General features: G+C 35.9%; 2 protein-coding genes across 2 annotated transcripts; one reads left to right on the top strand and one right to left on the bottom strand.

Annotated features, from left to right (window-relative positions):
* Window positions 1-4,491: 4,491 nt before the first annotated feature.
* On the bottom strand, window positions 4,492-4,818 carry LOC148695496 (E3 ubiquitin-protein ligase SIRP1-like). The gene has a single exon (XM_088697201.1). It carries the CDS (start codon window positions 4,816-4,818, stop codon window positions 4,492-4,494), a length of 327 nt encoding a protein of 108 aa, XP_088553327.1.
* Window positions 4,819-9,917: 5,099 nt separating this feature from the next.
* BTR1L (binding to TOMV RNA 1L (long form)) lies at window positions 9,918-16,293 on the top strand. The gene is made up of 8 exons (XM_068472902.2): window positions 9,918-10,329; window positions 11,418-11,656; window positions 11,753-11,859; window positions 13,644-13,837; window positions 15,046-15,110; window positions 15,500-15,595; window positions 15,675-15,736; window positions 15,823-16,293. Exons 1-8 carry the CDS (start codon window positions 10,242-10,244, stop codon window positions 15,917-15,919), a joined length of 948 nt encoding a protein of 315 aa, XP_068329003.2. The 5' UTR covers window positions 9,918-10,241; the 3' UTR covers window positions 15,920-16,293.
* The last annotated feature ends 587 nt before the right edge of the window (window positions 16,294-16,880 follow it).

Raw genomic sequence — 16,880 nt, 5'->3', positions numbered from 1 at the left:
GAGCTTGAGTAGATTAAAGCTGAAAGGTTAAACTTAATAAAGCTCTTGAGCAGAAAGTATCAAAGCTTACAAAGAAGGAGAAAGAAAGAAACAACTTGAGAACATAGAGCTTACCAAGAAAATGGCTGAGCTAGAGAGGGAAGCTGACCTAAACAAAGAGCTTAAAATAATTTTGAGAGAGAGCTTGAGCGTAACGAATGTCAGCAGAAAGAGCCTGAGTAGACTAGAGCTTACGTTTCTGGTTGAACAGACTCAAGCTGAAAAGATAGATCTTATGAAAGCTCTTGCACAGATGGAGATGCAACTGCATGAAACGGTTCTTTTCTTGTTCTTAAACTATAGCTTATTTACTATATAATCTTATATGTAACTATTATTTAATGGGAGCTTTCTGGCCTAAAAGAATCATATAGTGCGTGGGAGCTCATGTACTGGCTTTTTTCTTTCAGAATGGGGACGGTTATTTAGAGCAAAAGAAGGCTGATGAATCGGCCGCATCTTTGGCGAAAGAATGAAAGGTTTGTTTAATTAATTTCCCTATTTTATTTGTAACTGGGAAGATTTGGATTGATGAACCATGAATCGTCTAAGCATTACATAACCTATACTTTTTTTTTTTGTTGTGATTGACTAGAAACGGAAGAGTTATCAGAAAAAGCTCCAGTCTGCCAACAGTGAATTGGAAAAGCTTGATGATGTACAGAAGGAGTCTGCCAACAGTGAATTGGAAAAGAAGGTTGATGATGTCAAGAAGGAACGGTCAGATGAGTTTGAAGTTTCTGGTGATGATTGGCTTAAAGTTTAAGTTGCTTTGTGGCCATAGCTTTAAACGTTTAACTTGATTTAATTTGTATTAAGTACATCATTTTATGTAACTTGCCTAAATCTTTTTGCTGTTGGAACAGACAATTGATTATATATGCTTTTTATTGGTAAATAAATATTTGTGGATTTTCATGTCTTATAGTCCTTTTTTTTCTCTTTCTCATGTCTGCTTTTTTTCCCGTATCATCCTTACCCCTTTCATTTTCTTCATCCCTTTTTATGTTTTCATGTCTCTAAAGATTGCAATGTTTGTTTTAATGATAAGTATCTTTTTCAATTCTTAGTTTTCACCAGAGTAATTTCATGTGGATTCCAACCTCTTGGGGCTATTATTCTCTATGGAACCCTAATAAGTTTGCTTTCTTCTACGGTTGGCTTTTTTATCATATCTTTTTAATACATACATTATTATCTACACTAAGGAGTGGGGGAGTGGGATAAGCCTCACAATGAACTAGTTATATATAATTTTGTTCGAATTTGTCTTTGACAAGAATCAAACCCAAGATTTCTCGATTACAAGTGAAAATGAATATCAAGTGGTTACTTTCAGTGGATCAGCTAGGGCTAGATTGGTACTATTGTAGTATGAGAAGTGATTTTTGCATACAAAACGGTTATGCGGAAATCACTTCTCATATGTATAAGTGACCGCAGTAAAATATTTAATTAGATTAACCAATAATGAACATCAAATTCAACCCAATATTCATAAAAATCTCAATCTTTCTATCATCAAAGCAGTCAAGAATTTTGTTGTACGACAAATATTAAAACATAATTAGGTTCAGAAAGACCAAAATGCATAATAAATTGGGAAGAAAGATAACCAGATTAACCAAAGAAAACACATCAAATTCGACTCATTATTATGACAATAATTTCTATCATCATTCATCAGCAGGCATGGAGTACCTACACAACGGGCAAATCCTGCTTCTCTGCAGCCACTCCACAATACAATCTCCATGGTAAAGATGTGAGCACGGCATCCGAGTTGCTTCTGAGCCAACCATCATCTCCTCCCTGCAAATAGAACACATTGTTGAGGTTTCGACTATCGTCCTCTCCAACTCCTCAATGGACGATTTACTTGCCGGTACAAATTGAGGCTCATCACCACCATCCTCTACGTCCATGTCAGTGTCCCCAATATCAGACACGTCCATGTCAGTGTCCCCAGTATCAGACACGTCCATGTCAGTGTCCCCAATATCTGACAGGTATGTCTGATAAACGCTAACTTCCACGTACACCCCCATATGAAAAACCTCTCGACTAGGAGGAAAATAACTATCATTATCCGTTGCCCAGGAGTAGGCTTTATATAATATTTCAGCTACTATGGGTGGATGAGCCTGGAGAGGAATATGAAGGCCCGAAAGTGTGTTGGAAATGAGAATACCCATGTCAGTACTGTCTGGGTCAAATTGTAGTTCCATTGTGGCATCATTCACACTAAAGTGTTCTTCTATTTCTGCGTCCTCTTCTTCCACTTCCTCTGAAACCCTAGGCTGCTGGCGTCTGATTGTCGCCTTGATATACATCACGAAATGCGTGCTTTGTATGCTGTCTTCGAATTCATCAATGCCATGAATCCATGTATAACAATAAGGCTCACCCACCACTAATTCCCTTCCGTGACTGGCCATGGCCAAAAGGACATTTGGTTTTTCTTCTTGCCCTAGTTTGATTTGAAATGATATAGAAGTCGATTGAGGACTTAATCTGCATTCTCTTAACCTTCCTATACCGTTTGCGAGCATTGATGATTTGCATGTCTGTATGTTCCATAAAAGTTAATCATTTTCCCAATCTTTGGATGAGGTGGGATGTCATAGAGCAAACAAAAACGGAAAAAAAAAACTCTTTCCTCTTTTGTGGTTTCTTTCTTTTTCGTCTTTGTGCTGAGTTTTCAAAATACAAATTTCCGTGCGCTTGACAACTAGGAATTCGTCTGGAGGGGTATGTATGTATGTTTGTTTATTTTATTTTTTTTATTTTTTTTCGTTGAACCGGAGGGGTACGTTGTGAACACCAATATGTTTCTGTGAGAATCCGTATTTTAAAATGTTTGTTTCCTATTATCTATAAGTACAGTTCATATCTTTGCGTGGTTATTCCATGTAACTTTGTTGTGGTTTAGCAAATAGGCTTTTTGGATATATTTACATGTTCAACACCCTTATTATTAGGTTTTGGTGTCGTCATTTTGTATACTATTTTCATGCATTCACTGTGGGAAGTTTACCTTATTCCTATTTTGATAAAATCTGCTAGAAGTGCTTATTCCTAAGGCTATGATCTTAATTACTCCCCAAAACCTATGTATAATTTTAGTTGGGACTTTGAGCTAAGCCACATATAATTAGGTAGCGAACTAATTATCTACAAACCGTATAAGTCGTAAAACAAGATATAGTAGTTAATTAAATTTTATTTATTTTTATTTATATTAATACAATACTTACCTTATTCATCAAGGAGGAAAACCTTATTTCCACACTAACATGACACCATTTCATCGTATAAGCATCGTAATTAGAACTGTCCATTCTCTTTACTATCACATGAAAGCATCTTAAAAAAAATTATTTAATTTGAAGACTCTTTAGTCCTTTCATATGAACGAAGAATTTGACAATGCTCGTTATGGGAATGAGAGAAGCATTATCCTTAATTCTTTGTAGAAGTTGGACTTTTCTTTCTCAAAACAGAATTGGATATATAATTTTTTTTTTTTTTTTTTTTCAAAAAAAGTTAAACGACAATATAAAATCCCTATACACCAGATTTCGTATTTCAAGTGGTAACATCTAATGTTGAAGTCTGTAGACTAACATAGAAGGAAACCTAATTAGCAGGGTATCAAGTGGAGGTTGAATTTGGAAGGGGCCGGTGCATTCACCAAGCCGAGACTTGCACTCATGAAAAGAAGATACAGAAAAAAAAAGAGGAGAAAATATGCTCTTTTCTAAAATTAACAGACTATATATCAATTACCACAAATACACTCATTAAAAAGTTTACCAATGATCCCATTAATTGATAATTGCAACTCAAAATATGTTTAATCAGAAAAATATATTTCTACAACCAGGTTTCTTAATTAAAAAAAAAAAAAAAAAAAAAAAACCATATCCAGGTTCATTTTGTAACAAAGAAACAAGATATATTCCATAGATGAGAAAACGAAAAAGAATATGGTTGTACTAAACAAATCGAGGACTTTAAAGTTATCATATTAATGCAGATGACGTTTTATCATAACGATGAAAATTAATAATGTCTATTCACTTTGGTGCGGTTTCAATCCTCACCGATCTCCCACTTCCCTAATATTTAACAATTTAACCCACTAACGGTATGGTTTGTAGAAGAAAAAAAAAAGTTATTCATATTAATCTACTCAATCCAACAAAAAAAAAGAGAGGAAAGTTGTTCATATTAATGAGAATTGATTCATCATAGTCGGTTAATTGTTGATACACCGGAGTCGATTCATTTGACAATTAATCTATTCAGTTCAACAAAAAGAAAAAAGGAAAGTTGTTCATATTAATGAGAATTAATACATCAAAGTCGATTCATTTGACAATCCAGAAAGCAGATTAATGTGATTACACATCAATCATGCAGACACATGGCAACCTTCCCTGTGTATAATCACTGATCACCATCAGCAGGCATGGAAAACCGACACACGGGACAAAACCTACTTTTGTGCAGCCACTCCACAATGCAATCCTCATCGAAAATATGTAAACACGGCATTCGAGTTGCTTCAGAATCAATCCTAATCTCCTCCATACAAACCGAACACGTTGTGGAGAATTCGACGTTCACCTTCTCCAACATCTCAATGGAAGCCTCACTTGCAGGAACAAAGGTAGGTTCGTTGCCACCATTATCAAAAGCCTCCGCAACATCCATGCTTCCGAATCTGTTCATGAAGTTCCAGTAAGCAACATAAATATCAATGCACACGACCATACGGAAAACCCTCGCCCCATCAGAACGATATTCCCTCCAACACAGAATATGGAATTATTATCAAACACTGAGAATGGAACAAGTATGCAGATTCGAGTTCAACAAGACAATCCAGTCATGATGTTTTAGGACATAATGACACAACTTCTGCAGCAGATACAATACAGTCTAGTAGTACAAGTCAAGTGAGATCTACAAGTCCTGTTGTCTCAGAACAAAATGAATCAGCCTTTGCAACTAGCAATTCTGTGAATGTAGCGAATTCTGATCTTGCAAGTCAGAGTCCCCATCATCATCACCATCACTCTGGTACACAAGTTACATCTCAATCACCTTTGTTGCCTATCCATCACAGTTCTCAACTTGAGGTACTCCTTCCACCTATTTCACCAATATCTCATTCTTTATCTAAAAGGCCTATGGAGAATCAAATTGTTACTTCAACTCATCCAATGGTGACAAGACTAAGAAGTGGTGCAATAGAGAGGAAACATTATGCTGCTTATCTAGCTAATTTTCCTGAACTTCAAACACTACAATTAAGTGATGAAGACTCATTTCATGGAGGATATTCCTTTATCTCAGAGATTACAGATGCAACTGAACCTACATGCTTTAGGAAAGCTGTATCAATTCCTCAATGGCAAAGTGCAATGCAGGAGGAATATGACTCACTTAGAGCTCAGGGTACATGTACCTTGGTTCCAGCTCCTAAAAATAGATCGATTGTGGGTAGTAAGTAGGTTTACAAGGTTAAAAAGAACCCAGATGGTATTGTTTCAAGGTACAAGGCCATATTGGTGGTACAAGGCCAAATTGGTTGCACAAGGTTTTTTTCAAGAACATGGGGTTGATTACACTGAAACCTTCAGTCTAGTAGTAGGGCATACAACAGTGAGGATTATACTTGCTATTGCTACATTGAATCATTGGGAGTTGAGACAATTAGACATAATGAATCATCTTTGCATGGAGATTTGCAAAAGGAGGTGTATATGAAGCAACCTCAGAGATTTGTTGATAGTTCTTATCCAACACATGTCTGCAAATTATTAAAGTCACTTTATAGTTTGAAACAAGCTCCAAGAGCTTGGAATTCAAAATTTACAAGCTATCTTTCAGTTATAGGGTTTTCTGCATCACCCTCCGATTCAAGTTTATTCTTGAAGACAGAAGATGGGGAGACTATCATACTACTTCTATATGTAGATGATATAATTCTCACTGGATCAAGTTCTATTAAAATCTAGAGAACCATTTGAAGAACTAGCTACAATATTTGACTTGAAAGATTTGGGGAAGCTTACATATATTCTGGTTTGTAGATACAATATAGGGCAAATGGTGACATTTTTGCTAATTAAGCTAAGTATGTAAGGGATTTGATTCATAAAGCAGGCATGGACTCTTGTAAACCAGCTACAACACCTTGCAAACCTCATAACCAATTACTTGCACAGAAGGGACAATGCTTACAGATCCAAGTTTGTATAGGAGTATTGTAGGATCATTGCAATATCTTACCTTCATTAGGCCTGATATTGCTTTTGTTGTCAACTCAGTTTACCAATTCATGACAACACCAACAGATTTACATTTTGGGGCAGTAAGAAGATCTTGAGAAATCTTCAAGGAACAATAAATCATGGCATAGTGTATTCAGCAAAGTCAAAATCCAACTTAGTAGCTTTTTCAGATTCAGACTGAGCAGCTAATTTAAACACTAGAAGATCTGTGACAGGCTATGTTGTGTTTACTGGGAACAATCCTATGTCATGGCAATCAAAGAAACATTCCAGTCTCAAGGAGTTCAACTGAAGCAGAATATAAAGCTCTTGCTTATAATGCAGCTAATATTGCTTGGGTGAGACAGATTTTGAAGGATGTAAAATTTTATGTCCCTTATCCACCCATCATACATTGTGATAATATGTAAGCTATATCATTGAGTGCTAATCCTATTTTTCACTCAAGGATAAAACATTTAGATACGAACTATCACTTTGTAAGAGAAAGAGTGCAAAAGGGTGATTTGGAGGCGCTCTACATACCTATTGAAGACTAGATAGCAGATGTGTTAACCAAGGCTTACACAGTCCCTCATTTCTTATGCATTGCTACAATCTTAAGCTAGGAGATCCCAACTAAGATTGAGGGGGGATGTTGACTATCATTGACTAAATGCCAACTCAACATAGTTTGTTGTAATATGGTGCTGCAACAGTTGCCAACTTAGCATAGTTAGTTGTAATGTGGTGCTGCAATTGATTTAGACAGTTAGGAAAGTTGTTAGCTTGTAAGCTAAGGCACTACAGCTATATAAGCTGGCATTCTCTGTAATTCTCTTAAGTTTTTCTTACATTCAATACAAACAGAATACTTTTCTAAGGCCTTCCCTCTATTTGCTCTATTACTTTCTTGTTCTTAAATCTTCTGCAACTGTTATAGTTCATCTTTTTCTGCATCGTTAACATCGACCTCAAAGGCTTGGTATATAATTGTATCAACCATGTCTTCGTGAGCAAGGAAGGGGATTTGAAATTGATCAGAAAGGGTTCGGGATATTTCAGTGCGCATGTCATCTTGATAGTTAGACTACTGAAGTTCGATTATGGCCTCGCTGTCTTCCACACTCTAGTTATCCTCGTTTAAAAATAAGGATTTGTCATTGTCAAATTTAACGGGGTGTTGCGGCACGCATCGCCAGATCGTGGCCCTGATATCCATCAAGAACTTGTTATGTAGCAAGTTCTGGCCGCTTTCGGGTTCAGTAGCTCGTTGCGGCCATGCCCTACAATAAGCATCACCCACCGCTTTCCAATTTTTAGCGGCCATGAATATTTATATCTCGAGTACAAAAAAGACTAAGAAAGAAAACGAAGCAGACCCAGCTGTATATGCTTTCAAGTTTGAATAGTAGGGTTTCCAAACTGAAGATAACTCTGAAAATTATGGAGAAGGTACACTGTATATCTGCTGAATCAGCAATATAAATAATTGGAGCGGGAGATTTTAATTTTTTCATTCTAAATGTTCAAAAAATTTTCTTTTGGGATTCTTAATTGGTTTCCAAATTTTCAAATCCTGCCTGCAGATAACGTTTTGAAGGGATGTGAATCCTGCTGAGACCTGAGAGTATTAATATAAAACCTTATACGGGGCCTATATTAGATTCCTTTCCCTTTTTATTGGATTTCTAATTCCTTCTTTTTCTTGGATTTCTTTCCATTTCTAAAAATATAACTAAAACTTATGGAAAATTCTACCTTACCTTGTTAAAAAGAAGGGTATCGGTATCTTTTAATATTATAATATTTTACAATTATCTTAGACTATTGATAAGTTCAACGAATGATCTTGACCGTTAGATACAATTTGTTTTAATAAAAATTGAGGATTATCTTATATCATTGATTAATTTTTTGTTTTTAATAAACGAGGTATCTATATGGTATCCTGCGTTTGTTTTTTTTATTCTGTGTCAACTTCACCAATTCTTCCGATAACACATTTTTCATCTCCAAATCGAGTTCCTCACCTTTGACGTCAACTTCTCTATATTTCATCGAAAGTGCGTTTGTTCTTCCTTGTTAGCATAATTGTACTCTTTAGGTCATCTTTCTCTTCACAAATCGAGTTCCCAAAATTTTCTGCAATCTCATGTAGGGTTCGCCCACTTGAAGGTTATTCGACCTAATTTTGTTTTGTGACATGGCCAACATCGAAGAATAGTCCAACGATGATGACTCTTGTTACGATAGAGAGCACAAAGATGATAATGCACCGTACAATAATGAATACAATGATGGTTTTGGAGATTTTGATGAAGGCTTGCACAGTCATCGCAATATATATTATGACGACTGTGAAGGTGTGGATGTGTTAATACTATGACTAATGAGGGGTAGGGTTTACTGTTTTTGTTGTCAATGTTATAATTCAACTTCTAGGTTATATGAACTTGAGTTATTCTCTTTGATATTTAATTGTTTACATGAATTCAGCAATATGATTAATTAAGATCATGTTTACGGTCGTGGCTTATTTGGTAACAATTTTTACATAGACAGTGGTGGATATATTATGATGGCTATAAAGGTGAGGATATCCCTTAATATGACTTAATCTTGTGATGGCTATAAAGGCGTGGCTTATTTGGTAACAATTTTATACACATTAAATGAAGAGGTAGAGGAGTGAGCTAGAGCTAAGGCTTACAATAAGCTTGCCATAATAATATGGTTCAAATTTATTTTTGACGAAAATCGAACCTAAGACCTCTTATTTACAAGTGATGAGGAATACCACTAGACCGTAATACTAAAGGTTGGTTTGGGATTTTGGTGCTTTAAAAAAAAAATAATGGAAAAATTTGTAACATCAACTGTGTTTGGTAAAACAAAAAAATGTGTTGCCATTGACAGCTGAAAAAAAAAGAAAAATAGAAATAGGGTCTACCATGGTTCTAAAAAAAATATATTTTTTTAAAAGCATAGTAATTAGTGCCAATTTTCAAATGACAAGTATACCCTACATATTTTACAAAATTATATTTATTGTCTCTACATTATTTTATTTGACAATTATTATATCATATTAAATACGATATATTTTTCAGTCATTTAACATATTCGTAGCAATTTATATAAAAATTTATCAAATACTCAAGTACTATTTTCTTGTTAAAAACACTTTTACAAAAAAATAAAAAATTTACTAAACACTCAATAACCTTATTTTATAAATTATAATGGTTTACTTTCATAGTGAAAACATTTTTTTTTCAAAACACAGTAAAGACCAAACAAGTCTTAAGTGGCAACAGAGAATAAATATCTTGGGTAAATAGTTGTATTGTACTTTTGGTCATTAGTAAAAATGTTGTACAAAAGCGATTTGTATGGTTGGGCATGGGAACCAAAAACGTGCGGGAGGGCGGTGAGCATCAAAACCTATCCCCAATCAATCCCTTCCTAATATCATCACTCAGATCCTGACCCTTCATCTCGCGTACCACCACTCGGAAGTTGACTACCTCAACGGCCCTGATCCATCCGATCTGAAAAAGCAAAAGAGTTTAAAATTACAAAACGAGGACTTTGGAGGCGGTTCTGACGGCCAAAACAGAACAAAGAAGAGGAGAGAGAGAGAGTGAGAGAGAGAGAGAGAGAGAGGGAGATGGATAAGTAGGTGAGGTGGGCAGCAGGCAGAAGAGCGAAGAGAGAGGTTCCCTTCCCCGAACAGCTCACAGCGAAAAACCAAAACACTCGCAAATCTCACGTTTTGCTTTCTCTCTCAACAATTTCATCAAACACCTTGTCTGCAAGCTTCAAAATCCCCCTTCCAATTCTGCGAATGCTCTAGAATCTCTCTTCTGTGTCTCTCCATTCTCTCTCTATCTTATTCTCTGAAGGAAGAAGACAATGGAGTCCACTGAGTCCTCCTACATGTCGTCACCGGAGGCCCCACGGAGGCGCTTATCGCCGCCGCCGCCCAAATCACCGGGTTCGGGTATCTCTTTCTTTCTCTCACTCTCCCCTTCTCTGATCTGATCCACTTTCTCTCTCTATTGTCTTTCTATTACATGTCTGTGAAATGTGTATATAGTGGTGATATCTGTTGTTTTTATACTTTATATGTTCGATGGAGTTGTACAATAATGGCAATGTAAGCTTCCTTCAAGTTAATTCCTTTGTTCTCTGTAAACTGAAACCCTAACCCTAGCCCTAAGCCCCACAATTGGGTTGTTTGCTGAGAAAATAGTAGGGGATTCCAATTGAAGGAATATAGGGTTGTGAATTACGTTTAAACATGTTGGATTGGGTTGGGAAAGTAATTTGAATAATTTCGTGTTCTGAACTGATGCCGATGCGAGGGAATTTCATATAATTGATATTTACGGCATAAATATGATTTTGATGCATGTGTCTAAAGAGTGAAAGCTCAACTAGGATCTGATTTCTGTAAGTCTTAAATGCCTTGGGTTTTAATCTTTTATTTCTCCTCCTATTCAACTGCTAAATTGCGTCTTAGAAATTATTGGATTTTCACGGGGGCGTGTGGAATTGCCTTTTTTTCAGAAATGCTTGTTAATTACCGTATGTTGGAATTGTCTTGTGATTTCCGGGCCAATGTTTTTCTCTCGGTACTTTTGTGTTGATTTGGTTATAATTTCAAATGCCTGTACATTATTGCTAAATAAATCCAATAAATACTCAATTTGGTAATGGACCAAATGCTTTATTATATTAGCTTCTATGTAATAGATCCTCTGTGGATAATAGACTAGGGAACTGCTTAGTTTCAGACTTTTAACTCACTCTATACAATGGAACAAATTTAAGCAAAGGCGAAGAGGGCGAGCTTAGCGACTGTAAACTGCTCACAGGTGTTCCTTTGCTTTACTTCTGCTTAGGCTGTTTCTGTTTGAGCTCTTGATATTTAATCTTTTCAAGTCGTTTTTGTATATGTAGTATTGCTGTTATGATTTGAACCAATGATTTCCCAAACACAAGTTAACTCAAATATGTTGTCGGAAATGTAATAAACCAGCCTCATTATACTTATGCAGTAGTTTTCTTCTGTTTTGCTTGTTCCAGATTCTGCGGAGAAGTCTACATATGTTAGGTTTCTGGTGTCAAATGCTGCAGCTGGTTCTGTTATTGGAAAGGGTGGTGCAACAATCACTGATTTTCAATCGCAATCTGGAGCAAGAATTCAGTTGTCGCGCAATCATGAGTTTTTCCCTGGAACAACTGATAGGATTATTATGATTTCTGGAACAATTAATGAAATAGTCAAGGCTGTGGACCTTGTTCTTGCTAAGTTACTGAGTGAGGTACTTTTTCTGATGCAGGTTTACAATTTATAAGTTTTAAACTATTAGTAAACTAGATTTTTCTGGTGCTAATTGTGCTTTTCCTGTGTTGGTCAGCTTCATTCTGAAGAAACTGAAGAAGTGGAACCAAGAACAAAGCTGAGATTAGTTGTTCCAAATAGTTCTTGTGGTGGCATAATTGGGAAAGGAGGATCTACCATAAAGTAAGGACACAACTTCATGGATTTTTTAGTATCATTACTCAATCTTGACATGCTTATAGAATATAAAATCTGAATTCTTGTTGGTAAAACTAAGTACTTTTTTGTTTTGTCGTTCCCTTCAATAATAATAACAAAACAAACTCATCCTCCCTGGTGTTTGTACTTCTCTGAAGCATGTTCTTACTTCACTATGGACATGGCTAGGATACTTGAAAAAACCTAGAAATGCAAGAAAAGGCGAGTATAAACAAATTTGGATATCAGAGTTTTCTGCTGTCAGAAACTAAGAATCAGTAAGGTTTTTTCTAAATTGGTGGATTTACAATAATAAAATTGTTCAGATGTGAATATTATTTTGGGGGGAGTCAACTCCTTAGTGTTGGGTTTCTGGTGTGCTCACTAACATAATCATTGAGTGAACTGGAGGTGTAATGATTTGAAAAATGATATGTGCATTGTCATCTGGAGGTGACATGATGCCAGGTGGGCTGTTGTATAAAGTCTATTGGCTAAATTGATTACTAATATGATTGCATAGACTCAAGATGGAGAAGCATTATTTGATACAGAGAATTGTTCTGCTTGAGGCTGGTTCATACATCCTATTGTTGGAGTCCTGTCATATCTGAAAAATTGTTTCAGATGAAATACTTGATTATCTTGTGTTGGGTTTTACGGCTCAAAATTAGGATGATGCAAAAAATTAGGTTTGTGTTACCTATGTGGTTTGGTGTTCTATTTGGGTTTGGATTTTGACTTCTTAGTTGGTTTCCTTGGTGGAGAGATTTTGTTAATTACCTATTTGATTAGGTTTTGGATTTACTTCCTATTAGGATTCTTATTGTAACCTAAGTCCTATGCACTATAAATAGGACCTTAGGGTTAGTGTATTTCGTGTGGCTCATTTGTGTGGCAATTTGGTGAGAGTCAATTTGTGAGTTAGAGAGCAGTTTGGGAGAATCTTCTCCGTTTGTTTGGGTTCTCTACTCGTTTGGGTTAGGGTTTGTAATTTGTGGGTTTTGGGTGGTGAGAGTTTAAATACTCTTTTGTAATCTCCGTTTGTTTAGTGAAATTCCTTGCCGTGCTTCGCTCGTGGACCTAGGTTTTACGCCGAACCACGTAAATCTCTTTTGTTAGTTTGAGATTGTTTGTTTTAGCTTTCACCTATGACGTTGATATTGGTACTTTGTTAGAATTTGCTTCCGTTTGTGCATAAAAGTACAACATCTTGTTCAGCTGTTGCCCAAAAAAGAAAGATTGTCTTGTTCAGCTATTCAGATTTGAAGGATATCATGACCTAAGTAGAGAAATTTATAGATGTTGAGTAGACAAGTAGCAGAGATACACAATTTGCTAGATTAGAAGATGTATATATATTATATCGAGGATACAGCTTTTTATGAAAATAAAAACAATACGTGCAGTGACTAGGAGTCTGCATCGGCAACTTTATTAAGGGGAGGTTTTGGCAATTAATTTCCCCTTCCTGTTTATGTTGTCATTTGTTTGTTTAATGAGATAGCTGGGTTTAGGCTTCTCTTTACATGAGAAAAGCCATGGCCCGTGCTTATGCCCTGTTGATATCCCGTAGTTACTCTTCATGAAAGTGTTATTGAATGCTGAAGTCTTTTTGTTGGTTAAGGTTTTCAAACTGATACTTTTAACTCATAGTTGATGAAAGTTTCAATGATGTTCAATTATATATTTAGGGTCCTCATTTGTATGTATATCACCCAACAAAATAATTAAAGAAGTTGCTAACATTTAAGATTTCCTTTGACCAGGTCATTTATTGAAGAATCACAAGCTGGAATTAAAATATCACCACAAGACAATAATTATTTTGGTTTGAATGATCGGCTGGTGACAGTAACAGGAAGTCTGGATGAACAGATGCGAGCAGTTGATTTAATTGTTTCTAAGTTATCTGAAGACTCGCATTATGCGCAGTCTATGAATGCCCCATTTTCATATCCAGGTGTGTCCGCTTATGATCATATTCTTAATTTATTGTTCTCAAAATAAATAAATAAATTCAAGATAAATAAAAAAAATTAAAAAAATTAAAAATTTGTAATTTATATAGACTTAGTGTGTTTGTGTGCACATACGATTCAAATGTAGTGTAGTGAACATGACTTATTGAGGTTATAGAGGTCTTTCTTAATGTGTTTTTGCTTCATCTTGAAATGTGATCCATTAGCTTGGTTTCAAATAGTGAGAGATTTTTATACATTCCATTAATTTTTGTGCAAAATATTTTACAGAGTAAAACATTTTAGACCTAAAATGAACTTTTCTGGGAAGTAGACAAATCGGTGTCCCCATTCTATTCTAAACAAGAGAAGTTCCAATTTTGATCTTCATTTCCCCACGAGGGGAAAAAAATAGATCATAACTAATAAAAGAATGTGCATAGTTTTAAGTGTGTTATCACTAGAAAACCAATTGTGTAGAAAAGGCATTTCCTACCATTTTCCATTGCTTATAATATTGAAATGGATTTGAAAAACTGAAATGGAAAATAAGAGAGATCAATTTCTATTAAATGTGTTCTGATATAAAATAAATTGGTAGAGTAGAATGAAAGAGTCGTTATTTTAGTTTCTGTGAAAACGTTCTAAACTTCTTTAAGTTGATGTTCTTGTGTGTGTGAAATAGAAGGACATGTTTGTGACTTCTCTTTTCCTTGGTTTGCTCTATGTGCGTGCATTTGACTCTTCTAGTTAAACCACACTTAAAATGTTATTGGACACAGCTAATAAATTTGGACTCAGGGACCAGGATCCAAATATCTCTTTATTTATTTTCTAGGCAATTGACGGGAACGTCCTGGGTTTGCACCAGGACAAGCCCTTGGGAAGTAGGTGGATTTTCGGAGGGAGGTATCCCTGTAGGGTCTGGTTCTGGACATGCTTCATTTATAACAAATTTTTGACAATACTGATAATCAAATGAAATTCTTTAATACTAAAATTCTGTGCTTGTGAATAGAGGTTCTGGATGGCCATTTGTTTCATAGTATGATTGCATAATTTCATATAATTGCCTAGATTGGACTCTATACAAAATTATTATGGCGAGATTTAATTCCTAGTAAGTTCACTCCAACTGAACTTATAGGTGTTTTCTTCTTGGGTTTTCATGGTATCCAATATACATTTGTGCTTCCTTCTGTTGCAACAGCAGCGTACAATGCAATGAGTTATGGACCACCAAATGGGACTGGAGGAAAATTTCAGAATGCTAAGGTTCATCCTTTTCCCACTGAGTTATTATCTTGTTTTAAATTAACAGACGTTCAGGGACTTGTGATATAATTTGAACAGATATACTTAGTAAGTTTTCATTTTCTAGACTTGTTAGTGTTGGCCTGCGATAGTAGTTCAGAATTCACTTTTAAGTTTTACAAAAGTTATACGGGACAGTGGATGTGCTTGAAAACATGTCAAATGGTTCTTTTGGGGGCTGGTAGCCTGTTTGGAAGTAGAAAATGCTGCATGAACCTTATTTCCATGATGGTTAAAACATGCAATGGAATGGTAACTTGTCGTTTGATAGCAAGTGCATAATTGTCATGCTATCTATATGTTTATGTTCTTGTTTTCTTCTTGACTATAAAAATTCTGTTGTTTTCCAGGAGGATCGGAGTAACTCGGTCACGATTGGCGTAGCAGACGAGCATATTGGGTTGGTTCTTGGTCGTGGTGGAAGGACCATAATGGAGATTAGTCAGGTTTTATAAATACTACCTTAATATCTTTTAGCTTCATAACATATGCAGAAACTCTAACCAGAGCACTTTCGTTTGGCAGGGTAGTGGAGCCAAGATAAAGATATCTGATAGGGGTGACTTCATGTCTGGAACTACTGACAGGTATTATAAATCATGGTATCATAAATCTTCCCCTCCGAGCGACCATCTCCAAATCATAACTTTCCATCATGTGTCTTGTTCTGCAGGAAGGTGACAATCACGGGGTCACAGAGGGCAATCCATGCTGCTGAGTCCATGATAATGCAGAAAGTATCCTATGCATCCGAGAGGGCAATGGATTAACTTTCCGAGCGTCAGAACTCATTCTCTTTGAGAATCTCGTGGTGGAGCTGCCCGAATTATTTCTTATACATTTTCTGGTATTGAAGTGTGTCCACTTACATTCTCAGAGTATGATAATTTGGTTGAGAACATCTGAATGCTGTGGTAGGAAGCAAGAACAGGAAGAAATTTCTTTTTGTCTGGAGAGCAATTTATATTTTATAGGGACTTATATGAGATGACCTGTATTTTCAAAAGGGAAAATGTTGAAGAAAGCAATTATTTATTGACTAAAGAGAATGATTAGCTTTATTTCTTAATTTATACAGTTGTAACTTCTGAATTTGTAGGTGTTGTCTGAAATCAAGTTTGATAATGGAAAATTTGTTCTTCTGCGTCCCGGGTTAAAACCCTCCCCCTCGCGCAATGTGCGAAGGCTTGTAGCTCGAGTACGTAGAAGTAGAGATTTTGTGTTGCATTTCCTCCTATCAGTGTATTGCTGAGCCTGAAAAAATAAAAGAGGGACAAAACTTCGAAATATATACTATAGGGGATGCTTTTGTCACTAGTGGTCACCATTTAATTAGCGAGTTAAATTGTGCACGCGGATTAGTGGTCACCATCCCACACCTTAACCCTAAATTGACTGCTATATATAGAGGTCATAAGGAGAAGGTTAATGTATGAGTTCCAAGTAACCGCCGAAATTCCCATGAGGAATTTCTTCCTCACACCCTTTACACAAATATCTCTCCCTATGGTTCAATACCACGAGGCGTAGGCGGGAGAGGACTATGTAGGTTTGATTCATGTGCTAGAGCATAGAGTACGTAGACAATCTAGCCGGGCTAGATGCAACCTAATCCTAGAAATGGTGGAGTTCGTGCTTGCAAATAAAAATGGCTTGTATCTTAAGAGTTGTTGGAAGTATAACGATTGGTCAATATGTACAAGCTCATATTTAATTGAAGAGAATTAGGGT

Source organism: Pyrus communis, chromosome 7 (assembly GCF_041283825.1).
Source record: "Pyrus communis isolate YQ-2024b chromosome 7, ASM4128382v1, whole genome shotgun sequence".
NCBI classification, from domain to species: domain Eukaryota; kingdom Viridiplantae; phylum Streptophyta; class Magnoliopsida; order Rosales; family Rosaceae; genus Pyrus; species Pyrus communis.
This window is presented reverse-complemented; position numbering and strand designations above follow the sequence as displayed.